The 27134-nt window shown below is 40.9% G+C and overlaps 1 protein-coding gene across 1 annotated transcript in view; it reads left to right on the forward strand.

Annotated features, from left to right (window-relative positions):
- The first annotated feature begins 5085 nt into the window (after positions 1-5085).
- Positions 5086-27134, forward strand: part of LOC115494645 (L-gulonolactone oxidase) — a 38349-nt gene continuing 16300 nt past the window's right edge. Inside the window, exons 1-9 of the mRNA XM_072926234.1 lie at positions 5086-5209; positions 8375-8476; positions 11002-11127; positions 13464-13558; positions 14170-14260; positions 19745-19802; positions 19884-20032; positions 23217-23324; positions 26444-26520. Coding sequence (XP_072782335.1) covers positions 5207-5209; positions 8375-8476; positions 11002-11127; positions 13464-13558; positions 14170-14260; positions 19745-19802; positions 19884-20032; positions 23217-23324; positions 26444-26520 — 809 coding nt within the window. The 5' untranslated portion in view covers positions 5086-5206. The remainder of the gene's footprint in view (positions 5210-8374; positions 8477-11001; positions 11128-13463; positions 13559-14169; positions 14261-19744; positions 19803-19883; positions 20033-23216; positions 23325-26443; positions 26521-27134) is intronic.

Below are 27134 nucleotides of genomic sequence, written 5' to 3' on the forward strand. Positions count from 1 at the left end.
AAAAATCCCCCAAAATTCCCCCAAAGGTTCCCCTGAAATATCCCAAAAAATTCCCACAGAATTCCCAATAAATCCCAAAAGTTCCCAAAAAAAAGCCCCAAAAATCCCCAAAGATTCTCTCAAAAAAAATTCCCAAAAATTAATTCCCAAAAAAATTTCCCCAAAAAATCCCAAAAAATAAAAAAATCCCCAAAAATTCTCAAAAAAATCCCCGAAAATTCCCGGAAAATTCCTACAGAATTCCCCAAAGAATTCCCAATAAATCCCAAAAAATTCCCCAAAAAAATCCCCAAAATTCCCCCAAAAATTCCTGAATAATTCCTCAAATAATTCCCAAAAAAACCCCAAAAAATCTTAAAAATAAAAGAAGTTCTCAAAAAAAATCCCCAAAAATTCCCCAAAGAATTCCCAATAAATCCCAAAAAATTCCCCCAAAAAACCCTAAAAAATCCACAATAATCCCTCCCAAAAATTCCCCAAAAAATCCTGAAAAGTTTCCCAAAAAGTCCCTGAAAATTCCCACAGTATTCCCAAAAAATCCCAAAAAAATTTTTTAAATCCCCAAAAATTCTCAAAAAAAACCCCCAAAAATTCCCACAGAATTTCCCAAAGATTTCCCCAATAAATCCCAAAAATTCCCCAAAAATCCCCAATAATTCCCCAATAATTCCCAAAAATTCCCCCAAAAATTATGGGATTTTGGAAAAAATCTGGGAATTTTTTGGAAAATCTGGAAAAAATTTTGGGAATTTGGGGATTTTGGGATTATTGGGATTTGGGAATTTTGGGGTTTGGGGAATTTTGGGATTTTGGCTTTTTGGGATTTGCAATTTGGGAATTTTGAGGATTTGGGAATTTGGGGATTTTTTTGGGTTTTGGGGATTTTTGGGATTTTGGTTTCTTGGGATTTGGGAATTTTGGGAATTTTTGGGAATTGGGGATTTGGGAATTCTTGGAATTTGGGATTTTTTGAGGACTTTTTTGGGAAGTTTTGGGAATTTCTGGGGGTTTGGATTTTTTGAGATTTGGCTTTGGGAATTGGAAATTTGGGGGAATTTTGGGATTGGGGAATTTTGGGGTTTGGGATTTGGGAATTTTTGGGATTCAGGAATTCGGGGAATTGGGGAATTTTTGGGTTTTGGGAAATTTTTGGGATTTTGGGAATTTTTTGGGTTTTGGGGCAAATTTGGGGAAATTTGGGATTTGGGAATTTTTGGATTTGGAATTTTTGGGATTTGGGAATTGCAAATTTGGGGTTGGGAATTTTGGGAATTTGGGGTTTGGGACTTTGGAATTTTGAATTTTTGGGATTTGGGGTTAAAATTAGGGAATTTGGGATTGGGAATTTGGGGATTTGGGGGGATTTTGGGGATTTGGGTTTTTTTGGGATTTGGGAATTTGGGGATTTGGGATTTTTTGGGATTTGGGTTTGGGAATTGGGAATTTTTGGGATTTGGGGAATTTGGGATTTTTGGGATTTGGGATTTTTTTTGAATTTTTGATTTTCAGGATTTGGAATTTTGGGAATTTTGGGATTTTGGGATTTGGGAATTTTTTGGGAATTGGGCTTCCGGAATTTGGGCTTTGGGGCTTTTTGGGGATTTTTTGGGATTCGGGATTGGGAATTCCCGGGATTTGGGATTGGGAAATTTCCGGGAATTTGGCCCCGCCCCCCCTCTGTTAATGGATAATCCTGAGGAATTTTGGGAATTTTTCCCGACCTTTGGCCTCTCCCGGGGCCGATCCCGAGCCCGGAATTCCCGGAGACGATCCCGGAGATTTTTCAGGATCGGGAACGACCCAAAGGTCAAAAACCTTTGGGAAAAAAAATCCCAAAAATTCCCAATAAATCCAAAAATATCCCCAAAAAATCCCCCAAAAAAATCCTCAAAATCCCCAAAACATCCCCTGAAAATTCCTCAGGAATTCCCAAAAATTCCTCTGAAAAAATCCCCAAAAATTCCTCCAAAATCCCCCAAAAAATTCCCAAAAAGCCACCAAAAATTCCCCAAAATTCCACAAAAATTGCCCAAGAATTCCCAAAAAATTCCCCAGAAAAATCTTAAAAATCCCAAAAAATTCCCAAAGAATTCCTGAAGGATTCCCCCAAAATTCCCAATAAATCCCAAAAAAATTCCTCCCCCCAAAAAATTCGAAAAATCCCCAAATTATTCCCAAAAAATCTGAAAAAATCCTCAAAATATTCCCCAAAAATTCCCAAAAAATTCCAAAAAAATCCAACAAAAATTCTCCAAATAGTCCTCAAATATTCCCCAAAAATTCCCAAAGAATTCACAAAAATTCCCCCAAAATCCCAATTTTCCTCCAATTTTTCCAGGAATTCCGTCCCTGAATCCCCAAAATCTCTGGAATTTTTTCCCAATATTTCCAATTCTTTCCCAATTTTTCCAAATTTTTTCTCAATTTTCCACATTTTTCCCAATTTTCCCGGAATTTCCCCCATTTCCCCGCAATCCCCACCCAAAAAAAACCCCAATATTTGGGAATTTTTTCCCATTTCCCCCAAAATTTTCCGGGATTCCCCCCAGAAGCCCCAAAATCTCTGGAATTCTTTCCCAGTTTTCCAAAATTTTCCCAATTTCCCTCAATTTTCCCCAATTTTTCCCTTTTTTTCCCCAAAATTTTCCCAATTTTCCAGGAATTCCCACCCAGAACCCCCAAAATCTCTGGAATTCTTTCCCAATTTTTCAAATTTTCCCCTTTTTTCCCCCATTTTTTCTCAATTATTCCCAATTTTTCTCAATTTTTATCCCAAATTCTCCCGATTTTTTCCCATATTTTCCCCAATTTTTCCCAATTTTTCCCCAATTTTTCCAATTTCCTCAATTTTTCCCCATATTTTCCCCAATTTTCCCCAATTTCCCCCAATTTTCCCCCTTTTTTTCCATATTTTCCCCATTTTTTATCAATTTTCCCCAAATTTTCCCAATTTTCTGGGAATTTCCCCCATTTCCCAGCAATCTCCACCCTAAAAGAACCCAAAATTTGGGAATTTTTTCCTTTTTTTCCCCATTTCCCCCCAATTTTCCCACGAATTCCCTCCCAAAACCCCCAAAATCTCTGGAATTCTTTCCCAATTTCCCAAAATTTTCCCAATTTTTCCACCCAGAACCCCCAAAGTCTTTGGAATTCTTTCCCAATTTTCTGAATTTTTCCTATTTTTTTTCCATTTTTTCCCACTTTTTCCAGGAATTCCCAGCCAGAACCCCCAAAATCTCGGGAATTTTCCCCAAATTTTCCCCTTTTCCCCCCAATTTTCCACCCCAAACCCCCAAAATCTTTGGAATTCTTTCCCAATTTTCCCTCCCAAAAGCCCCAAAATATTTGGATTTTTTCCGATTTTTTCCCAAATTTCTAGGAATTCCCTCCCTGAATCCCCAAATCTCTGGAATTCCTTCCCTATTTTCCCTTTTTTTCTCATTTTCCCCCCAATTTTCCCACCCAGAACCCCCAAAATCTCTGGAATTTTCCCCCAATTTCCCAAATTTTCCCCCATTTTCCCCATTTTTTTCTCAACTTTTTCCAAATTTTTGGGGTTTTTTCCCCAATTTTTCCCGGAATTTTTCCCTCTTTCCCCTTTCCCCATTTCCCCGCAATCCCCACCCCAAAAACCCCAAAATTCGGGAATTTTTTTCCTTTTTTTCCCCATTTTCCCCCAATTTTCCCACGAATTACTTCCCAGAACCCCCAAAATCTCTGGAATTTTTTTCCCAATTTTCCAAATTTCCCCCCATTTCCCCCCCTTTTTTTCTCAAATTTTTCCCAATTTTTCGGGTTTTTTTCCCAAATTTCCCCCATTTTTCCCCATTTTTCCACATCTTTGGTGTTTTCCCCCAATTTTCCCCCATTTTTTCTCTATTTTCCCCAATTTTCCCCATTTTTTTCCTGTATTTTCCCCATTTTTATCAATTTCCCCAATTTCCCCAATTTTCCCGGAATTTCCCCCATTTCCCAGCAATTCCCACCCAAAAACCCCGAAAATTCGGGAATTTTTTCCTTTATTTCCCCATGTTTTTCTCCCAATTTTTCCAGGAATTTCCTCTCAGAATCCCCAAAATTTGGGATTTTTTTCCCAATTTTCCAAATTTTCCCCCATTTTTCCTCCATTTTTCCCAATTTTTTCTTTTTTTTCCCCATTTTTTCCCCATGTTTTCCATTTTTCCAACTTTCCCCAATTTTTCCAAAATTTTCCGAATTTTCCCTAAATTGTTTTCCCCAATTTTTCCCATTTTTTTCCAAAATTTTCCCATTTTTTCCAGGAATTCCCACCCAGAACCCCCAAAACCTCTGGAATTCGTTCCCAATTTTCCAAAATTTCCCCCATTTTTCCTCCATTTTCCCCAATTTTTCCTCAATTTTTTCCCATTTTTTCCCCATTTTTCCAACTTTCCCCAATTTTCCCCCATTTTCCCCAATTTTTCCCAATTTTTTCCCTAATTTTTCCCATTTTTTTCCAAAATTTCCCCATTTTTCCAGGAATTCCCACCCAGAACCCCCAAAATCTCTGGAATTCTTTCCCAATTTTCCCCAATTTTTCCTAAATTTTTTTCCCTAATTTTTCCCATATTTTTCCCAAATTTTCTCAATTTTTTTCCCAATTCTCCCGATTTTTTCCCATATTTTTCCAATTTTTCCCAATTTTTCCCAATTTTTTCCTTAATTTTTCCAATTTTTTTCCAAAAAATTTCCCAATTTTTCCAGGAATTCCCACCCACAACCCCCAAAATCTCTGGAATTCTTTCCCAATTTTCCAATTTTTTCCCAATTTTCCTCCATTTTTTCTTTATTTTCCCCAATTTTCCCCATTTTTTTCCCTGTATTTTCCCCATTTTTTATCAATTTTTCCCAAATTTTCCCGGAATTTTTCCCAATTTTTCCCAATTTCCCGGATTTTTTTCCCATTTCTCAGCACTCCCCACCCAAAACCCCCAAAATTCGGGATTTTCCCCCATTTTTCCGACCCTTCCCCATTCCCGGCTCCGCTCCGCCTTTTCCAGCCGCCCTCTGGAATTTCGCAATTCCCAAAAAAACCCAAAAAAACCCAAAATCTCTTCCCGTTTTTTTTTTTTTCGGGAATTCCGCGGCCGCCGCGACCTCCGAGCCCAAAAAAAACCCCAAAAAATCCAAAAAAAGTCCCAAAATTCCCGGAAATTCCCCCAAAATCCTGGCGGGAAGCGGCTCCAGCATGGTAAGGGAATTTTGGGGAATTTTGGGGGAATTTGGGGGGAATTTTGGGAATTTGGGGAAAATTCCCGGAAAATCCAACCCCGCCCCCACCCCCGGGAGGTTTCGGCCGATCCAAAGGTCAAAAATTCCCCAATTTTGGGGTTTTTTTGGGGTTTTTTTTGTGGAAATTTTGCGAATTTGGGGAATTTTGGGGGTTGGGGATTTTTGGGATTTTGGGATTTGGGAATTTGGGAATTCCAAAGGAGAAAATTCCTGGGAAAAAGTGGAAAAATTCTGAATTTTTGGGATTTTTTCGGGGTTTTTTGGGGGGACTTTTGGGGGTTTTTTTGGGTTTGGGGAATTTTGGGGATTTTGGGGATTTGGGAATTTGGGAATCCCAAAGGGGAAAATTCCCGGGAAAAGGTGGGAAAAAAATCCGAATTTTTGGGATTTTTCCGGGTTTGTTTGGGGGGGGGGGATTTTGGGGATTTTTTTCCCCGTTTTTTGGGAGATTTTGGGGATTTTTGAGGAATTTTTTGGGATTTTGGGGATTTTTGGGAACCCCCAAAGCGAAAATTCCCGGACAATCCGACCCCGCCCCCACCCCCGGGAGGTTTCGGCCGCTCCAAAGGTTGAAAATTCCCCAATTTTGGGGGGGTTTTGGGATTTTTTTTTTTGGTGGGAATTTTGCGAATTTTGGGGAATTTTGGGGATTTTGGGATTTGGGAATTTGGGAATTCGAAAAGGGAAAATTCCCGGGAAAAGGTTGAAAAATACCGAATTTTAGGGTTTTTTAAAGATTTTTTTTCCATTTTGGGGGATTTTTTCCGAATTTTTGGGGGGACTTTATGGGGTTTTTTGGGTTTGGGGGATTTTTGGGATTTTGGGGAATTTTGGGGTGTTGGGATTTGGGATTTTTATGAATCCCAACAGGGAAAATTCCGGGGAAAAGGTGGGAAAATTCCGAATTTTTGGTATTTTCCCGGGTTTTTTGGGGGCGGTTTTAGCGATTTTTTCCCGGTTTTGGGGGAGATTTTTGGGATTTTTCGTAAATTTGGGGGTTTGGGATTTTTTGGGATTTTTTGGGATTTTTGGGAATCCCCAAAGCGAAAATTCCCGGAAAAAAGTTGAAAAATTCCGAATTTTTGGGGGTTTTTTGGAATTTCTTTCACAATTTTTTAGGAATTTTCCCTCTTTTTTGGGATTTTTGGCTTTTAGGGATTTGGGGGTTTGGGATTTGGGGGATTTTTTGGGATTTTTGGGAATCCTAAAGCGAAAATTCCCGGAAAATCCAACCCCGCCCCCACCCCCGGGAGGTTTCGGCCGCTCCAAAGGTTGAAAATTCCGCAATTTTGGGGTTTTTTTGGTGGGAATTTTGGGGGTTTTCTGGGATTTTTGGGAATTTTGGGGGGTGGGGATTTTGGGGATTTTGGGATTTGGGAATTTGGGAATCCCAAAAGTGAAAATTCCCGGGAAAAGGTGGAAAAATTCCAAATTTTGGGGGGTTTCTTTGGATTTTTTTTTCCATTTTTGGGGATTTTTTTTTGCCAATTTTATGGCAATTTTTTTGTGGGAATTTTTTGGTTTTTTGAGAATTTTGGGAATTTGGGGGGTTTGGGATTTTGAGGATTTGGGGATTTGGGAATTTGGGAATTCCAAAGGGGAAAATTCCTGGGAAAAGGTGGGAAAATTCCGGATTTTGGGGTTTTTTTTGGGGGGGGATTTTGGGAATTTTTTTCCCGGTTTTTTGGGTGGATTTTTGGGATTTTGGGGGGTTTTGGGGGGGGGATTTTTGGGATTTTTTCCCGGTTTTTGGGGGATTTTGGGGAATTTTGGGGGTTTGGAAATTTGGGAGTTTGGGTACCCCAAAAGTGAAAATTCCCGGGAAAAGGTGGAAAAATTCCGAATTTTTGGGGGTTTTTTGGATTTTTTTTCCTTTTTTTGCTGTTTTTTGGGGGATTTTTTCAGAGTATTTTGGGGGATGTTTTGGGGATTTGGGGATTTTGGAAATTTTTGGGAAGGCCAAAAGTGAAAATTCCCGGGAAAATTTGAAAAATCCCAAATTTTGGGGGTTTTTCGGGATTTTTTTCCCCCCCCCCCCGTTTTTGGGGGGAGGGGATTTTGGGGATTTTTGGGGGAATTTGGGGATTTTTGGGGGAATTTGGGGGATTGTGGGGATTTTGGGGGACTTTTGGGATTTGGGGGAATTTGGGGTTTTGGAGTTTGGGGGGTTTGGGAATTTGGGAAATTTGGGATGTGCAAATTGTGGGATTTGGGATTTTGGGGATTTGGGAATTTGGGATTTTGGGGATTTGGGGGATTTTAGAATTTTTCGAATTTGGGATTTTAGGAATTTGAAATTTGGGAATTTTTGGCTACTGGGGATTCTGGGAGTTCGGGATTTGGGGCGACCCCAAATCCCAAACCCCAAATAAACCCCAAATCCCAAACCCCAAACCCCAAACCCCAAACCCCAAACCCCAAATCCCAAACCCCAAACCCCAAATCCCAAATCCCAAATCCCAAATCCCAAATCCCAAACCCCCAAATCCCAAACCCCAAACCCCAAACCCCAAACCCCAAATCCCAAAAACCCCAAACCCCAAACCCCAAATCCCAAACCCCAAATCCCAAACCCCAAACCCCAAATCCCAAATCCCAAACCCCAAATCCCAAACCGCAAACCCCAAATCCCAAACCCCAAATCCCAAACCCCAAATCCCAAACCCCCAAATCCCAAACCCCAAACCCCAAACCCCAAACCCCAAACCCCAAATCCCAAAAACCCCAAACCCCAAACCCCAAACCCCAAACCCCAAACCCCAAATCCCAAACCCCAAACCCCAAATCCCAAATCCCAAACCCCAAACCCCAAACCCCAAATCCCAAACCCCAAATCCCAAACCCCAAATCCCAAATCCCAAACCCCAAATCCCAAACCCCAAACCCCAAACCCCAAACCCCAAATCCCAAATCCCAAACCCCAAACCCCAAACCCCAAATCCCAAACCCCAAACCCCAAACCCCAAACCCCAAATCCCAAACCCCAAACCCCAAACCCCAAACCCCAAATCCCAAATCCCAAATCCCAAACCCCAAACCCCAAATCCCAAATCCCAATCCCAAACCCCAAACCCCAAATCCCAAATCCCAAACCCCAAACCCCAAACCCCAAATCCCGTTCCAGCCCCGCGGGCACCCCGGGGTGCTGTTCCGGAACTGGGCGGGCACCCATGGGTGCTGCCCCGAGCTCTTCTTCCAGCCGGGATCGCTCCAGGAGATCCGACAGGTGACAAAATCCGGGAATTCCGGAAAAAACGGGAATTCCGGGGGGAAATCTGGGAATTCCGGGGGGGGGGAATTTGGGAATTCCGGGGGAAATACGGGAATTCCGGGAGGGAATTTCTGAGGGGTTTTGGGTAATTCCCGGGGGGGTTTTGGGGGGAATTCCCGGAATTTTGGGGGGGAATTCCCGGGGGGGTTTTGGGGGGAATTCCCGGAATTTTGGGGGCGATTCCCGTGGGGTTTTGGGGGGAATTCCCGACGGGTTCAGGGGGAATTCCTGAGGGGGTTTTGGGGAATTCCAGGAATTCCAAAGGGGGAATTCCCAAGGGGTTTTTGGGGGGAATTCCCGGAATTTCGGGGGCAATTCCCGTGGGATTTTGGGGGGAATTCCCGAGGGGGTTTTTTGGGGGAATTTCTGAGGGGTTTGGGGTAATTCCCGGAATTCCAGGGAGGAATTCCCGAGGGGTTCTGGGGGAAATTCCCGGGGGGGTTTTGGGGGAATTCCTGGAATTCCGGGGGGGAATTCCCAAGGGGGGTTTGGGGAATTCCCGAGGGGTTCGGGGGGAATTCCCGAAGGGTTTTTGGGGGGAATTACCGGAATTCCGGGGGGAAATCCGGGAATTCCGGGGGGAAATCTGGGAATTCTGAGGGGGAAATCTGGGAATTCTGGGGGGAAATCCGGGAATTCTAGGGGGGGAATTCCGGGAATTCTGGGGGGGGGGGGAATTCCTGAGGGGTTTTGGGGGGAATTCCCGAGGGGGTTTTTGGGGAAATCCCGGAATTCTTGGGGGCAATTCCTGATGGGTTTTTGGGGGGAATTCCCAGAATTCCAGGGGGTAATTCCCAAGGGGTTTGGGGGAATTCCCGGAATTCCGGGGGGGAAATTCCCGAGGGGTTTTGGGGTTGGGTTTTTGGGATGTTCCCCATGGTTTAGGATCTTTTTTTGGGATATTCCCGATCTTTTTATGACATTCCTGATGGTTTTGGGGATTATCCTGATGGTTTTTGGGATTGTTCCTGACATTTTTGGGATGTTCCTGATGGTTTTTGGGACATTCCCGATGGTTTAGGATCTTTTTTTTGGACACTTCCAATTTTTTTTAGGATGTTCCCAATGTTTTAGGATCGATTCTTTGGGACATTCCTGATGATATTTGGGATGTTCCCGATGTGTTTGGGATGTTCCCAATATTTTAGGATCAGTTTTTGGCATATTCTGGATGTTTTTTGGGATGTTTCCAATGGTTTAAGATCGTTTTTTTGGGATATTTGCAAGGATTTTGGGACATTCCCAATGTTTTTTGGGATATTCCCGATGGTTTTGGGATATTCCCGACGGTTTTTGGGATATTCCCGAGGTTTCAGTCAAATTTTTCCGGACAATTCCTGATGTTTTTGGGTGGGTTTTTTTGGGACATTCCCAATGTTTTAGGACCAGTTTTTTTGGATAATTCCCAATATTTTGGGTGGTATTTTTTGGGACATTCCCGGCTTTTCAGGCCCATTTTTCCGGACCATTCCTGATATTTTAGGCCCATTTTTTTGGGACATTCCCAATATTTCGGGATTTTTTTTTGGGATAATTCCAATATTTCGGAATGGGTTTTTTTTGGATAATTCCAATATTTCGGGAATTTTTTTTGGGGATAATTCCAATGTTTCGGGATGTTTTTTTTGGGATAATTCCAATATTTTTGGGATTTTTTTTGGGGATAATTCCCAATATTTTGGGCTGTTATTTTGGGCTAATTCCAATATTTTGGGATGGTTTTTTGGGGATAATTCCAATATTTTGAGCTGGGTTTTTTTTGGATAATTCCCAATATTTTGGGATGAATTTTTTGGGGATAATTCCAATATTTTGGTCTGTTTTTTTGGGGATAATTCCAATATTTCGGGATGATTTTTTTTGGGATAATTCCAATATTTTGGTCTGTTTTTTTGGGATAATTCCCATGTTTCGGGATGATTTTTTTGGGCTAATTCCCAATATTTCGGGATGGTTTTTTTTGGGATATTCCCCATGTTTCGGGATGGTTTTTTTGGGATAATTCCAATATTTTGGGATTTTTTGGGGGGATAATTCCAATATTTCGGGCTGGTTTTTTTGGGATAATTCCAATATTTCAGGATGTTTTTTTTGGGATAATTCCAATATTTCAGGCTGTTTTTTGGGGATAATTCCCAATATTTCGGGATGTTTTTCTTGGGATAATTCCAATATTTTGGGATATTTTTTTGGGGATAATTCCAATATTTCAGGATATTTTTTTTGGGATAATTCCAATATTTCAGGATGGTTTTCTTTGGGATAATTCCGATATTTTGGGATGGTTTTTTGGGGATAATTCCAATATTTTGAGCTGGGTTTTTTTGGGGCTAATTTCCAGTATTTTGGGCTGGTTTTTTTGGGATAATTCCAATATTTCGGGATATTTTTTTTTGGGATAATTCCAATATTTCGGGCTGTTTTTTGGGCTAATTCCCCTATTTCGGGCTGTTTTTTGGCTAATTCCCGTTTTCCCGCAGATCCTGGCGCTGGCGCGGCAGCGCGGGAAGCGCGTGAAGGTGGTCGGGGGCGGCCACTCCCCGTCGGACATCGCCTGTTCCGACGGCTTCATGATCCACATGGGCAAAATGAACCGCGTGCTGCAGGTCAGAGACGGAATGTTCCGGAAAAATACCCAAAATACCCCGAAAATCAAAAAAAAAGTGAAAAAATCGGTTAAAATTTGCCCAAGAAATTAAAAAAAAGAAGTGAAGAAATTGGTAAAAATTCACCCCAAAAATTAAAAAAAAACAGTGAAGAAATCGGTAACAATTTGCCCAAGAAATTAAAAAAAAAAAGTGAAGAAATCGGTAAAAATTCACCCCAAAAATCAAAAAAAAAAAAGTGAAAAAATCGCAAACAATTTGCCCAAAAACTTAAAAAAAAAAAAAAGTGAAGAAATCGGTAAAAATTCACTCTAAAAAATTAAAAAAAAAACCAGCAAAAATTGGAAAAATGTCCCAGAAAATATTAAAAAAAATTCCTACAAAAATCAGCCAAATATCACCAAAAATCCCACCAAAAAATCAAAAAAAGTCCACAAAAATCAACAAAAATCACCAAAAAATCACAAAAAAAAAAAATCACAAAAAAAGTCAATATAATGAACCGCGTGCTGCAGGTCAGAGCCGGAACTTTCCGGAAAAATCCCCAAAAACCCTCAAAAATAAAAAAAAAAAAAGTGAAAAAACCAGTAAAAATTCACCCAAAAAATTAAAAAAAGAAAAGTGATGAAATTGGTAAAAATTCACCCCAAAAATCAAAAAAAAAAGTGAAAAAATCGGTAACAATTTCCCTAAAAAATTAAAAAAAAAAAAAGTGAAGAAATCAGTAAAAATTCACCCAAAAAATCAAAAAAAAAAGGTGAAAAAATCGGTAAAAATTCACCCCCAAAAAATAAAAAAAAAAAACAGCAAAAATTGGAAAAATATCCCAGAAAATCTTTTAAAAAATCGCAAAAATTTCCCCCAAAAATCACCCAAATATCACCAAAAATCCCACCAAAAAAATTCCACAAAATTCCACAAAAATCAACAAAAAAAAATTCACCAAAAAAACAATACACAAAAAAATTCACAATAATGAACCGCGTGCTGCAGGTCAGAGACGGAACCCGCCGGAAAAATAACCAAAAACCCCAAAAATCAAAAAAAAAAGGGAAAAAATCGGTTAAAATTTGCCCAAGAAATTAAAAAAAAAATGTGAAGAAATCGGTAAAAATTCACCCAAGAAATTTAAAAAAAAAAAAATCAAATCAGTAAAAATTTGCCCAAGAAATTAAAAAAAAAAAGTGATGAAATTGGTAAAAATTCACCCTAAAAAATTTTTAAAAACCCAGCAAAAATTGGAAAAATATCCCAGAAAATCTTAAAAAAAAATTCCCCCAAAAATCACCCAAATATCACCAAAAATCCCACCAAAAAAGTCAAAAAAATTCCACAAAATTCCACAAAAATACACAAAAAAATTTCAAAATAATGAACGGCGTGCTGCAGGTCAGCGCCGGAACCTTCCAGAAAAATACCCCAAAAAACCCAAAAACTAAAAAGAAAAAGTGAAAAAATCGGTAAAAATTCGCCCAAAAAATTTAAAAAAAGTGAGGAAATCGGGAAAAATTCACCCAAAAAATTAAAAAAAAAAAGAAACAGCAACAATTGGAAAAATATCCCAGAAAATCTTTTAAAAAATCCCAAAAATTCCCCAAGAATTCCTCAAATTCCCAAAATTCCCAAAAATTCCCAGATTCGTGCAGGTGGACAAGGAGAAGCTGCAGGTGACGGTGGGAAAAATCCCCCCAAAATCCCCCCAAAAATTCCCAAAAAATCGCCCAAAAATTCCTCAAAATTTCCCAAAATTCCCAAAAATTCCACAAAATTCCACAAAATTCCCAAAAATTCCCAAATTTGTGCAGGTGGACAAGGAGAAGCTGCAGGCGACGGTGGGAAAAATCCCAAAAATCAATTAAAAACCTTTAAAAATCCCCCAAAATTTGCAAAAAATCCCCCAAAATTCCCAAAAATGCCCCAAAAAATTCTCAAAAATTCCTAAAAATTCAAAAATATTCCCAAAAAATCCAAAAAAATTTGGGAATTTTGGCTGGTGGACAAGGAGAAGCTGCAGGTGACGGTGGGAAAAATCCCAAAAAAATCAATTTAAAAACCTTCAAAATCCCCCAAATAATTCCCGAAAAATTCCCAAAAAATCCCCCAAAATTCCCAAAATGTCACAAAAAAATTCCCAAAAATTCCCCAAAATTCTGGAATTGTGCAGGTGGACGAGGAGAAGCTGCAGGTGACGGTGGGGAAAAAATCGAAAAAAAAACCTTCAAAAATCCCTAAAAAATCCTAAAAATTCCCAAAATTTCACAAAAAATCCCCAAAAATCCCCCCAAAAATTCCCAAAAAATCCCAAGAATTCCCAAAATATTCTGGAATTTTGTCAGGTGGACGAGGAGAAGCTGCAGGTGACGGTGGAGGGCGGGATTCTCCTCTCGGAGCTGCACCGGGAGCTCGACAAACACGGGATGGCCCTGGGGAAGTGAGCGGGGGAGGGGATTTGGGGCTTTTTTGGGGTTTTTTGGGGGGTTTTTGGGATTTGGGATTTGGGGTTTGGGGTTTGGGATTTGGGGTTTGGGATTTGGGGTTTGGGGTTTGGGGTTTGGGATCGGGATTTGGGATTGGGAATGGGATTGGGATTGGGAATGGATTTGGGATCCAGGTGGGATCGGGATCAGGAATGGGATGGAATTGGGATTGGGACAGGAACTGGGATTGGGATTTGGGATTTGGGATTTTTGGGATCTGGGATTTGGGATTTTGGATTTGGGATTTGGATGGATCTGGGAGTGGATCCAGGCGGGATCAGGATCGGGATCGGGATTGGGATTTGGGATTTGGGATTTGGGATTTGGGATTTGGGGTTTGGGGTTCGGGGTTTGGGATTTGGGATCAGGATTGGGAATGGGATTGGGATTGGGACAGGAACTGGGATTGGGATTTGGGATTTGGAATTTTTGGGATTGGGGGTTGGATTTTGGATTTGGGATTGGGATTTGGGGTTTTTGGGATCTGGGCTCGGATTTGGGATCGGGATCGGCTTCAGGCCCGGATCCCACTTTGGGAATTCTCATCCCGAATTTTCCCGCCCAGTTTAGGCGCCGTGTCCGAGGTGACGGCGGCCGGAGTCATCGGCACCGGGACCCACAACACCGGGATCCAGCACGGCATCCTGCCCACACAGGTGGAATTCCGGGAATCCCGGGAATTCCGGGAATTTCAGGAATCCAGACACACCCCCTGCTTCTAAATCCACCCAAAAAATCCCAAAAATCCAAAAAAATCCCAAAATATCCCACAAAAACCCACAACAGCGGCATCCGGCGCCTCATCCTGCCCATCCAGGTGGAATTCCGGGAATTCCGGGAATTTCAGGAATCCAGACATGACCCCATTCCAAATCCACCCAAAATTGCCCAAAAATCCCAAAAAATCCCAAAAAATTCCAAGAAAACCCCAGACCAGCGGGATCCAACACGGCATCCTGCCCACCCAGGTGGAATTCCAGGAATTCTGGGAATTCTGGGAATTCTGGGAATTTCGGGAATCCAGACACGCCCCACGCTTCTAAATCCACCCCAAAAATCCCAAAAATCCCAAAAAATCCCCCAAAAAGCCCCACTCCAGTGGGATCCGGGACAGCATCCTGCCCACTGAGGTGGAATTCTGGGAATTCTGGGAATTCCGGGAATTTTGGGGATTTCAGGAATCCAGACACACCCCCCACTTCTAAATCCACCCCAAAAAATCCCCAAAATTCCCAAAAATCAAAAAAAATCCTAAAAAAAACCCAGACCAGCGGGATCCAGGACGGCATCCTGCCCACCCAGGTGGAATTCCGGGAATTCCGGGAATTTCAGGAATCCAGACATGACCCCATTCCAAATCCACCCAACATTTCCCTAAAATCCAAAAAAACCCCAAAAAATCCCAAAAAAAATCCCAAAAAATCCCAAAAAATCCCAAAAAAATCCCAAAATATCCCAAAATATCCCCAAAAAACCCCAGACCAGCGGCATCCGGCACGGCATCCTGCCCACCCTGGTGGAAATCTGGGAATTCCAGGAATTTCTGGAATCCAGACATGAGCCCATTCCAAATCCACCCAAAATTTCCCAAAAATCCCCCAAAAAATCCCCAAAAATCCAAAAAAAATCCCAAAAAATCCCAAAAAAACCCCAGACCAGCGGGATCTGGCACGGCATCCTGCCCACCCAGGTGGAAATCCAGGAAATTCAGGAATTCCGGGAATTCCGGGAATCCAGACACACCCCCCGCTTCTAAATCCACCCAAAAAAATCCCAAAAATCCCCAAAAAACCCAAAAAAGTCTCCAAAAATCCCAAAAAAATCCCCAAAAATCCCAAAAAAACCCCACACCAGCAGGATCCGGCACGGCATCCTGCCCGCCCAGGTGGAATCCCGGGAATTCCGGGAATTTCGGGAATCCAGACATGACCCCATTCCAAATCCACCCAAAATTTCCCTAAAAACCAAAAAAAACAAAAAAAATAATAAAAAAATCCCCCAAAAATCCCAAAAAATCAAAAAAAAAAATGCAGACCAGCAGGATCCACCACGGCATCCTGCCCACCCAGGTGCAATTCCAGGAATTCCGGGAATTTCAGGAATTTCGGGAATCCAGACATGACCCAATTCCAAATCCACCCAAAATTTCCAAAAAATCCCCAAAAAAATCCCCAAAAATCCCAAAATATCCCAAAAAAACCCAGACCAACGGCATCCGGCACAGCATCCTGCCCACCCAGGTGGAATTCCAGGAATTCCGGGAATTTCGGGAATCCAGACATGACCCCATTCCAAATCCACCCAAAAATCCCCAAAAAAAACCCCAAAAAATCCCCAGAAATCGAAAAAAATCCCCAAAAAGCCCCACTCCAGCGGGATCCAAGATGGCATCCTGCCCACCCAGGTGGAATTCTGGGAATTTCGGGAATTCTGGGAATTTTGGGAATTTCAGGAATCCAGACACACCCCCTGCTTCTAAATCCACCCCAAAAAATCCCCAAAATCCCAATAAATCCCAAAATATCCAAAAATATCCCAAAAAAACCCAGACCAGCTGAATCTGGCACAGCATCCTGCCCACCCAGGTGGAATTCCGGGAATTTTGGGAATTTCAGGAATCCAGACATGACCCCATTCCAAATCCACCCAAAATTTCCCTAAAATGCAAAAAAAACCCTAAAAAATCCCCAAAAATCAAAAAAAATCCCAAAAAATCCAAAAAAATCCCAAAAAATCCCCAAAAATCCCCAAAAATAGAAAAAAAAACCCAGACCCGCGGGATCTGGCGGCATCCTGCCCACACAGGTGGAATTCCAAGAATTCCGGGAATTCTGGGAATTTTGGAAATTTCAGGAATCCAGACAGGCCCCCACTTCTAAATCCACCCCAAAAAAATCCCAAAAATCACCCAAAAAATCTCAAAAAGAAACCCCACAAAAAATCACAAAAAATCCCAAAAAGTCAGTGAAAGTACCCCAAAACACCCCAAAAAATTCCCAAAAAAATCCTGTCAAAAATCCTTAAAAAAATCTTTAAAAATCCCAAAAAATCACCAAAAAATCCCCCCAAAAAAACCCCAAAACCCCCCATATACTCAAAAAAAAATCACCCAAAAGATTCTCATAAAATTCTCAAAAAATCCTAAAATCCCCCCAAAGAAATCCAAAAAATTCCAACAAAAGAACGCCAAAAATCCATAAAAAGTCCCCAAAAAAATCCACAAAAAGCTGCAAAAAATCCCCCAATAAAATCCTTGAAAAATCTTTAAAAATCAAAAAAAAATCACAAAAAAAATCTCAAAAAATTCCCTAAAAAACCCCAAAAATCCCCCAAAAACCCTCAAAAATCCTTAAAGAAATTCCAAAAATCCACAAGAAAATCCAAAAAAATCCATAAAAAATCCGCAAAAATCCACCAAAAAACCCCCCAGAAAAGCCTCCTAAAAAATCCTGAAAAATCTCAAAAAATCCCCCAGAAAATCCCTCCAAAATCCTTTAAAAAATCCACAAACATCCCCCAAAATGGTGAAAAAAAGCCGAAAAAAATTCTCAAAAAATCCCCAAAAAAAACCCCAAAAAGTCCTTAAAAATCCACCAAAAAATCCTTTAAAAACCACCCCAAAATATTGAAAAAATGCAAGGAATCCCTCAAAAATTGCCTAAAAAAATCCCAAACAATCCCAAAATTTCCCCTAGAAAGTCTTAAAATGTCCCCAAAATCAATGAAAGTATCCCGAAACACCCCAAAAAAATCCCCCCAAAAATTCTCAAAAAATCCTTAAAAAATCCCAAAAAAGTCCTTAAAAATCCTCCAGAAATCCGTAAAAAATCCCCCAAACCAGTGAAAAAAATCAAAAAAAATTTCTCAAAAAAATCCCCAAAAATATCACGAAAAATCCCAAAAAAATTCCCCAAAAAATTCCTAAAAGGCCCCAAAGAATCCCCAAAAATTCCAAGACAATTCCCAGAGTTCTGTGCTGTTCGGCCCATGGTGCCAACGCCGACGGTTCCGGTTCCGGTGCCGCTGTTTCCGGTTCCGGCGCCGCTGTTTCCGGTTCCGGTGCCGATGGTTCCGGTTCCGGTGCCGCTGGTTCCGGTTCCGGTGTCGCTGCTTCCGGTTCCGATGGTTCCGCTTGTTCCGGTTCTGGTTCCGGTTCCGGTTCTGCTGGTTCCGATTCCGGTTCCGGTTCTGGTGCAGATGGTTCCGGTTCCGGTTCCGGTGCCGCTGGTTCCGGTTCCGGTTCTGCTGCTTCCGGTTCCGCAGGTTCCGGTTCCGGCGCCGCTGGTTCCGGTTCCGGCGCCGCTGGTTCCGGTTCCGGTGCCGCTGGTTCCGGTTCCGGTTCTGCTGCTTCCGGTTCCGCAGGTTCCGGTTCCGGCGCCGCTGGTTCCGGTTCCGGCGCCGCTGGTTCCGGTTCCGGCACCGCTGGTTCCGGTTCCGGTTCCGGCGCCGCTGGTTCCGGTTCCGGCGCCGCTGGTTCCGGTTCCGGTTCTGCTGGTTCCGGTTCCGCAGGTTCCGGTTCCGGCGCCGCCGGTTCCGGTTCCGGCGCCGCTGGTTCCGGTTCCGGCGCCGCTGATTCCGGTTCCGGTTCCGCAGGTTCCGGTTCCAGCGCCGCTGGTTCCGGTTCCGGCGCCGCTGGTTCCGGTTCAGGTTCTGCTGGTTCCGGCACCGCTGGTTCCGGTTCCGGTTCCGGTTCCGGCGCCGCTGGTTCCGGTTCCGGCGCCGCTGGTTCCGGTTCCGGTTCCGGCGCCGCTGGTTCCGGTTCCGGTCCCGCTGGTTCCGGTTCCGGTTCTGCTGGTTCCGGTTCCGGCGCCGCTGATTCCGGTTCCGGTTCCGGCGCCGCTGGTTCCGGTTCCGGCGGCGCTGATTCCGGTTCCGGTTCCGGTGCCGCTGGTTCCGGTTCCGGTTCTGCTGGTTCCGGTTCCGCAGGTTCCGGTTCCGGTTGAGGGTCCGGTTCCGGTTCCAGTTCCGGTTCTGGTGCCGCTGTTTCCGGTTCCGGTTCGGGTTCCGGTTCCGTTTCTGCTGGTTCTGGTTCCGGTTCCGGTTCCGGTTCCGGTTCTGGTGCCGATGTTGAGGCCCAAGGCTGCACCCGGGCACCCAAAAAACCCCAAAAGTTCCCCAAAATCTGCCAAAGACCCAAAAGAATCCCCAAAAAATCCTTGAAAAGCCTCAAAAAAAACCCCAAAAAATCCTAAAAAACCCTGAAAAATCGCCGAGAAAACCTAAAAAAAGCCGCCAAAACTTCCCAAAAATCCCTAAAAATCCCCAAAAAATGTCAGAAAAAATCCTCAAAAAAACTCCTGAAAAATACAGAAAAATCTCAAAAAATCCCCAGAAAATCCCTCCAAAATACTTTAAAAAATCCACAAAAATCCCCCAAAATAGTGAAAAAAATCCGAAAAAATTCTCAAAAAATTCCCCAAAAAATCCCCCAATAAATCTCAAAACAGTCCTTAAAAATTCCCAAAAAAGTCGTTAAAAATCCTCAAAAAATCCAAAAAAAATATAAAAAAACGCAAGGAATCCCTCAAAAAATTGCCCAAAAAAATCTCCAAAAAATCTTAAAATTTCCCCTAGAAAGCCCCAAAAAAAATCCCAAAACTCCATTAACCTACCCCCAAAAATCCTGAAAAATCTGTTGAAAATATTTTTTAAAAAATCTTTTAAAATGCCAAAAAATCACCAAAGAATTCTGGAAAAATGCTAAAAAATACCCAAAAAATCCCGAAAAATCACCAAAAAAATTCTGAAAAAATGCCAAAAAATCACCAAAAAATTCCCCAAAAATCACGAAAACATCCTCAAAAAATGTCAAAAAATCGCCAAAAAATTCCCAAAAAATCGCCAAAAAATTCTCAAAAAATTGCCAAAAAATTGCCCAAAAATTCTGAAAAAAATCCCAAAAAATCACCAAAAAATCGCCAAAAAATTCTCAAAAAATGCCAAAAAATCACCAAAAAATTCCCGAAAAATCACCAAAAAATTCTCAAAAAATCCCAAAAAAATTCCAAAAAAATCACCCAAAAATTCGCAAAAAATCACCAAAAAATTGTCAAAAAATTCCAAAAAATCACCAAAAAAATTCCCAAAAAACCCCAAAAAAACTCCTAAATAATCCCCAAATCCCCATTTTTTGTCCCCAGGTGGTGGCGCTGTCGCTGCTGTTGGCGTCGGGGCGGGTTCTGCGCTGTTCGGCCGACGGTTCCAGTTCCATTTCCGGCGGTTCCGTTTCCGCTGTCGCTGGTGCCGATGAAGATGATGCCGATGATGATGATGATGAAGATGACACCGTGAGCGAGGCCGAGGGCCGGGCGCTGTTCGGGGCGGCGCGGCTGCACCTGGGCGCTCTGGGGGTGGTGCTGAGCGTCACCTTCCAGTGCGTGCCCAAGTTCCGCCTGCGCGAGGTCGCCTTTCCCTCCACACTCACACAGGTGCGGGAATGCGACGGAATTCCGGGAGAAAACATGGAATCTCGGCGGGAATTTTGTCATGAATTTTGGCAGGAATTTACGCAGAAATACAGGAAAATTGGGGGGAAATTCCAGAATTTTCTGGAGAATTTTGTGAGGAATTGATCCGGAATTCCGGGGAAAAACACGGAATTAACGCGGGAATTTTAGCGGGAATCTCAGCAGGAAGTTACGCCAAAACGGGGGAAAATCGGTGGAAAATTCCAGAATTTTCTGGAGAATTTTGTGGGGAATTTCATTGAGAATCAGGAAAAAAAGGCCTAAATTTGCTCAGGAATGCCAGAAAAATTCCTGAAATTTTCTGGAATTTTCTTGGGAATTTTGTGAGGGATTTCCTCTGGAATACCGGAAAAATTCCTGGAATTTTCTGGAATTTTCCCAAGATTTATGTGAGGAATTTCATCAAGAATCAGAAAAAACCTCTCAGAATTTCCTCAGGAATCGGGGAAAAATTCCTGAAATGTTCTGGAATTTTCCTGAGATTTTTGTGAGGAATTTCATCGAGAATCAGGAAAAAAAGGCCTAAATTTCCTCAGGAATGCTGGAAAAATTCCTGAAATTTTCTGGAATTTTCCTGATATTTTTGTGAGGAATTTCGTCAGGAATTAGGAAAGAACCGGAAAAAAAGGCCCAAATTTTCTCAGGAACGCCAAAAAAATTCCTGAAATTTTCTGGAATTTTCCCAAGATTTTTGTGAGGAATTTCATTGAGAATCAGGAAAAAAAGGCCCAAATTTGCTCAGGAATGCTGGAAAAATCCCTGGAATTTTCTGGAATTTTCCTGGGGATTTTGTCAGGGATTCCCTCTGGAATGCCAGAAAAATTCCTGAAATTTTCTGGAATTTTCCTGATATTTTTGTGAGTAATTTCCTCAGGAATTAGGAAAGAACTGGAAAAAAAGGCCCAAATTTTTTCAGGAATGCTGGAAAAATTCCTGAAATTTTCTGGAATTTTCCCAAGATTTTTCTGAGGAATTTCATTGAGAATCAGGAAAAAAAGGCCCAAATTTGCTCAGGAATGCCGGAAAAATTCCTGAATTTTTCTGGAATTTTCCTGTAGATTTTGTCAGGAATTTCATCAGGAATCGGAAAAAACTGTCGGAATTTGCTCAGGAATGCAGGAAAAATTCCTGAAATTTTCTGGAATTTTCCTGATATTTTTGTGAGGAATTTCCTCAGGAATTAGGAAAGAACCGCCCAAATTTGCTCAGGAGTGCCGGAAAAATTCCTGAAACTTTCTGGAATTTTCCCAAGATTTTTGTGAGGAATTTCATCAAGAATCAGAAAAAAACTCTCAGAATTTCCTCAGGAATGCCGGAAAAATTCCTGAAACTTTCTGGAATTTTCTTGGGAATTTCCTCGGGAATTTCCTCAAGAATCAGGAAAACCTCACAGAATTTCTTCAGGAATGCCAGAAAAATTCCTGAAATTTTCTGGATTTTTCCTCGAGATTTTGTCAGGGATTTCATCAAGAATTTCCTCAGGAATGGGGAAAAAATTCCCTGGAATTCCTGCCTGGAATGCTTTGGGAAGGAGGGGAAAATTCCAGCCGGAATTGATGGAATTTTAGCCGGAATTTTGGGGGAAAACACAGAATTTTGTCGGGAATTTAGGCGGGAATTTCGGTGGGAATTTACACCAAAATGGGGGGAAATCGGTGGAAATTTCCAGAATTTTCCTGAGAATTTTGTCAGGAATTTCATCGTGAATCAGGGAAAAAACTCTCAGAATTTCCTCATGAATTGGGGAAAATTGGTGAAATTTTCTCAGGAATTTTCTCAGGAATCAGGAAAAAGCTCTCACCATTTCCTCAGGAATGGTGGGAAAATTCCAGGAATTTTTGGGAATTTTCTTGGGAATTTTCTCAGGAATTTCCTCGGGAATCAGGGAAAAACTGACAGAATTTCCTGAGGAAAGGGGTAAAAATGGTGGAATTTTCTGGAATTTTCCTGAGAATTTTCTCAGGAATTTCATTGGGAATGAAGGAAAAAAATCCCAGAACTTCCTGAGGAATGTGGGAAAAAATACCGGAATTTTCTCGGGAATTTTCTCAGGAATTTTATCAGCAATCCAGAAAAAACTCTGGGAATTTCCTCGGGAATGCCGGGAAAAATCCTGGGATTTTCTGGAATTTTCCTGGGAATTTTGTCGGGGATTTTCTCAGGAATCAGGAAAAAACTCTGGGAATTCCCACCTGGATTTTCCTCAGGAATGTGGGGAAAAAATCCTGGAATTTCCTTGGGAATGAGGAAAAATTCCTGGAATTTCCACTCGGGATTTTCTTGGGAATGTGAGAAAAATTCCCAGAATTTTCTTGGGAATGAGGGAAAAAAACTCTGGGAACTTCCCCAGGAATGTGGAGAAAAATTCCTGGAATTCCTGCTGGGAATTTTCCTGGGAATTTTTCCTGGATATCCTTTTTTGGGAATAATTTCTGGGAATATTTCCAGGGAATTTTTCCTGGAAATTTTTTCCTGGGAATAATTTTTGGGAATGATTTCCTGGATATCTTTTCTGGGAATAATTTCCTGGCATTAATTCCTGGGAATTGTTTCTTGGAATAATTTCTGGGAATTATTTTTTGGGGAATAATTTCCTGGGAATTTTTCTGTGAATTTTTCCTGGGAATAATTTTCAGGGAATATTTCCTGGGAATGATTTCCAGGATTTTTTTTCTGGGAATAATTTTCCGGGAATATTTCCTGGGAATATTTTTTTTTGGGGGGGGGGAATAATTCTTGGCATTTTTTTCTGGGTTAAATTCCTGGGAATAATTTTCTGGGAAATTTTTCTGTGAATTTTTCGGGAATATTTTCTGGGAAAATTTTCCCGGGAATTTTTCCTGAGAATATTTCCTAGGTATAATTCCTGGGAATAATTTCTTGGGAATATTTTTGTGGGAATAATTCCTATTTTAACTTTTTTGGGGAATATTTCCTGGGAATAATTTCCCGGGAATATTTCCCAGGAATATTTCCAGGGAATATTTATTAGGGATATTTTTCGAGGAATATTTTCTGGGAATAATTCCTGGGAATTTTTCCTGGGAATAATTTTTGGGGGGGTGAATAATTTCCTGGGAATTTTTTTCCAGGATTTTTTTTGGGGAATCATTTCCTGGGAATTTTTTCTGGGAATTTTTTCCAGGTGCTGGATCAGCTGGAGGAGCACCTGCAGAATTCCCAATTTTTCCGCTTCCTGTGGTTCCCGCACACGGAGAACGTTCGGATCATCTACCAGGACCCCACCGCACAGGCACGGATCCCAAAATCCCCAAAATTCCCAAAATTTCCACAATTCCCACAGTTCCCAGGTCCCGGAACTCGAGGGAGGGATTTTGGGTTGGGAATTCCGGGATTTTGGGAATGGGCTCAGGGAATCCCTGAAATTCCCTAAAATCACATGAAATTCCTACATTCCCTAAGGAAAAAATGCCTAAAATTGTCTAAAATCCCTGGAAAAATCCCTGAAAAAAATCCCTGAAGGACCAAAAAAAATTCCCTGAAATTCCAAAAAAAAAAATCTCTAAAAATCCCTTAAAATTCCCTAAAATCTCTAAAAAAAAAAAATCCCTAAAATTCCATAAAAATCCCTGGAAAATATCCCTGAAAAAATCCCTGAAATACCAAAAAAATCCCTGAAATTCCAAAAAAAAAAAAAATCCCTGAAATTCCCTAAAATCCCTGAAAATTCCCTAAAATCCCTGAAAAAAATCCCTGAAATTCCCTAAAATCCCTGAAAAAATTCCCTGAGATTCCCAAAAATGCCGTAAAATTCCCTAAAATTCCTAAGAAAAAAAATCCCATAAATCCCTTAAAATTTCCTAAAATCCCTGGAAAAATCCCTGAAAATATCCCTGAAATTGTAATAAAAATCCCTCGAATTCAAAAAAAACCCCTGAGATTCCCTAAAATCCCAATAATTCCCTAAAATCCCTGAAAAAATCCCTGAAAATTTCCTAAAATCCCTGAAATTTCCTAAAATCCCTGAAAATTCCCTAAAATACCTGAAAAAAATCCCTAATATCCCTGGAAATAATCCCTGAAATTCCCTAAAATCCCTGAAAAAAATCCCTAAAATCCCATAAAATTCCCAAAAATCCCTAAGAAAAAAATCACTGACATTCCCTAAAATGCCTGGAAAATATCCCTGAAAATTCCCTAAAATCCCTGAAAAAAATCCCTAAAATCCCCCCAAAAATTCCCTAAAATCCCTAAGAAAAAATTCCTGAAATTCCCTAAAATCCCTAAAAAAATTCCCTAAAATCCCATAAAATTCCCTAAAATCCCTGAAAAAAATTCCCTAAAATCCCTGAAAATATTCCCTAAAATCCCTGGAAAATATTCCCTAAGATCCCTGGCAAATATCCCTGAAAAAAATCCCTAAAATTCAAAAAAAAATTCCCTAAAATCCCTAAGAAAAAATCCCTGAAATTCCCTAAAATCCCTGGCAAATATCCCTGAAAAAATCCCTAAAATTCAAAAAAAATTCCCTAAAATCCCTGAAAAAAATCCGTAAAATTAAAAAAAAAAATCCCAGAATCCCTGGAAAAATCCCTGAAATAACCAAAAAATTCCTTAAATCCCTAAGAAAAAATCCCTGAAATTCCCTAAAGTGCCTGGAAAATATCCCTGAAAAAATCTCTAAAATCCGTGAAAAAATTCCTTAAAGTCCCATAAAATTCCCTAAAATCCCTGAAAAATTTCCCTAAAATTCCAGAAAAAATTCCCCAAATCCTTAAAAAATTCCCTAAAATCACTAAGAAATAATCCCTGAAAAAATTCCCTAAAATCCCTGAAAAAAAACCCCAAAATTCCCTAAAATCCCATAAAATTCCCCAAAATCCCTAAGAAAAAATCCCTGAAATTCCCTAAAATCCCTGGAAAATATCCCTGAAAAAATCCCTAAAATCCCTGAAAAAAATCCCTAAAATCCCCCCAAAAATTCCCTAAAATCCCTAAGAAAAAATCCCTGAAATTCCCTAAAATCCCTGAAAAAATTCCCTAAAATCCCTAAAACAATTCCCTAAAATCCCTGAAAAATTTCCCTAAAATCCCTGAAAAAAATCCCTGAAATTCCCTAAAATCCCTGGAAAATATCCCTGAAAAAAATCCGTACAATTAAAAAAAAAATCCCTAAAATCCCTGCAAAAATCCCAGAAATACCAAAAAAATTCCCTAAAATCCCTAAAAAGTTCCCTAAAATCCCCCCAGAAATTCCTAAAAATCATTAAGAAAAATTCCCTAAAATCCCATAAAATTCCCTAAAATCCCTGAAAAAAATTCCCTAAAATCCCTGAAAATATTCCCTAAAATCCCTGGAAAATATTCCCTAAGATCCCTGGCAAATATCCCTGAAAAAAATCCCTAAAATTCAAAAAAAAATTCCCTAAAATCCCTAAGAAAAAATCCCTGAAATTCCCTAAAATCCCTGGCAAATATCCCTGAAAAAATCCCTAAAATTCAAAAAAAATTCCCTAAAATCCCTGAAAAAAATCCGTAAAATTAAAAAAAAAAATCCCAGAATCCCTGGAAAAATCCCTGAAATAACCAAAAAATTCCTTAAATCCCTAAGAAAAAATCCCTGAAATTCCCTAAAGTGCCTGGAAAATATCCCTGAAAAAATCTCTAAAATCCGTGAAAAAATTCCTTAAAGTCCCATAAAATTCCCTAAAATCCCTGAAAAATTTCCCTAAAATTCCAGAAAAAATTCCCCAAATCCTTAAAAAATTCCCTAAAATCACTAAGAAATAATCCCTGAAAAAATTCCCTAAAATCCCTGAAAAAAAACCCCAAAATTCCCTAAAATCCCATAAAATTCCCCAAAATCCCTAAGAAAAAATCCCTGAAATTCCCTAAAATCCCTGGAAAATATCCCTGAAAAAATCCCTAAAATCCCTGAAAAAAATCCCTAAAATCCCCCCAAAAATTCCCTAAAATCCCTAAGAAAAAATCCCTGAAATTCCCTAAAATCCCTGAAAAAATTCCCTAAAATCCCTAAAACAATTCCCTAAAATCCCTGAAAAATTTCCCTAAAATCCCTGAAAAAAATCCCTGAAATTCCCTAAAATCCCTGGAAAATATCCCTGAAAAAAATCCGTACAATTAAAAAAAAAATCCCTAAAATCCCTGCAAAAATCCCAGAAATACCAAAAAAATTCCCTAAAATCCCTAAAAAGTTCCCTAAAATCCCCCCAGAAATTCCTAAAAATCATTAAGAAAAAATCCCTAAAATCCCTGAAAAAAATCCCTGAAATACCAAAAAAATTCCTTAAAATCCCTAAAAAATTCCCTAAAAACATGTGAGAAAAAATCCCTAAAATCCCATGAAATCCCCAAAAATTTCCCGGAATTTTGGAAATTTGGGATTTCCAGGCTCCGCGCTCCTCGTCCAGCTGGTTCTGGGATTACGCGGTCGGATATCACCTCCTGCAGTTCCTGCTCTGGCTCAGGTACGGGATCGGGATTTGGGATTTGGGATTTGGGGTTTGGGGTTTGGGGTTTGGGGTTTGGGGTTTGGGGTTTGGGATTTGGGATTTGGGATTTGGGGTTTGGGGTTTGGGATTTGGGATTTGGGGTTTGGGGTTTGGGATTTGGGGTTTGGGGTTTGGGATTTGGGGTTTGGGGTTTGGGGTTTGGGGTTTGGGGTTTGGGATTTGGGGTTTGGGGTTTGGGATTTGGGGTTTGGGGTTTGGGGTTTGGGGTTTGGGATTTGGGGTTTGGGGTTTGGGGTTTGGGGTTTGGGGTTTGGGGTTTGGGATTTGGGGTTTGGGGTTTGGGGTTTGGGGTTTGGGATTTGGGGTTTGGGATTTGGGGTTTGGGGTTTGGGATTTGGGGTTTGGGGTTTGGGGTTTGGGATTTGGGATTTGGGATTTGGGGTTTGGGGTTTGGGATGTGGGATTTGGGATTTGGGATGTGGGATTCGAATTTCAGATGGGATCGGGATTTGGGATTGGGATTTGGGATTTGGGATTGGGATGGGATTGGGGTCAGGATTGGGTTTGGGATTGGGACCGGGATCAGGACCTGGATCTGGATCTGGATCAGGATCGGGATCTGGATCAGG

Source organism: Taeniopygia guttata, chromosome 3 (assembly GCF_048771995.1).
Source record: "Taeniopygia guttata chromosome 3, bTaeGut7.mat, whole genome shotgun sequence".
NCBI classification, from domain to species: Eukaryota; Metazoa; Chordata; class Aves; order Passeriformes; family Estrildidae; genus Taeniopygia; species Taeniopygia guttata.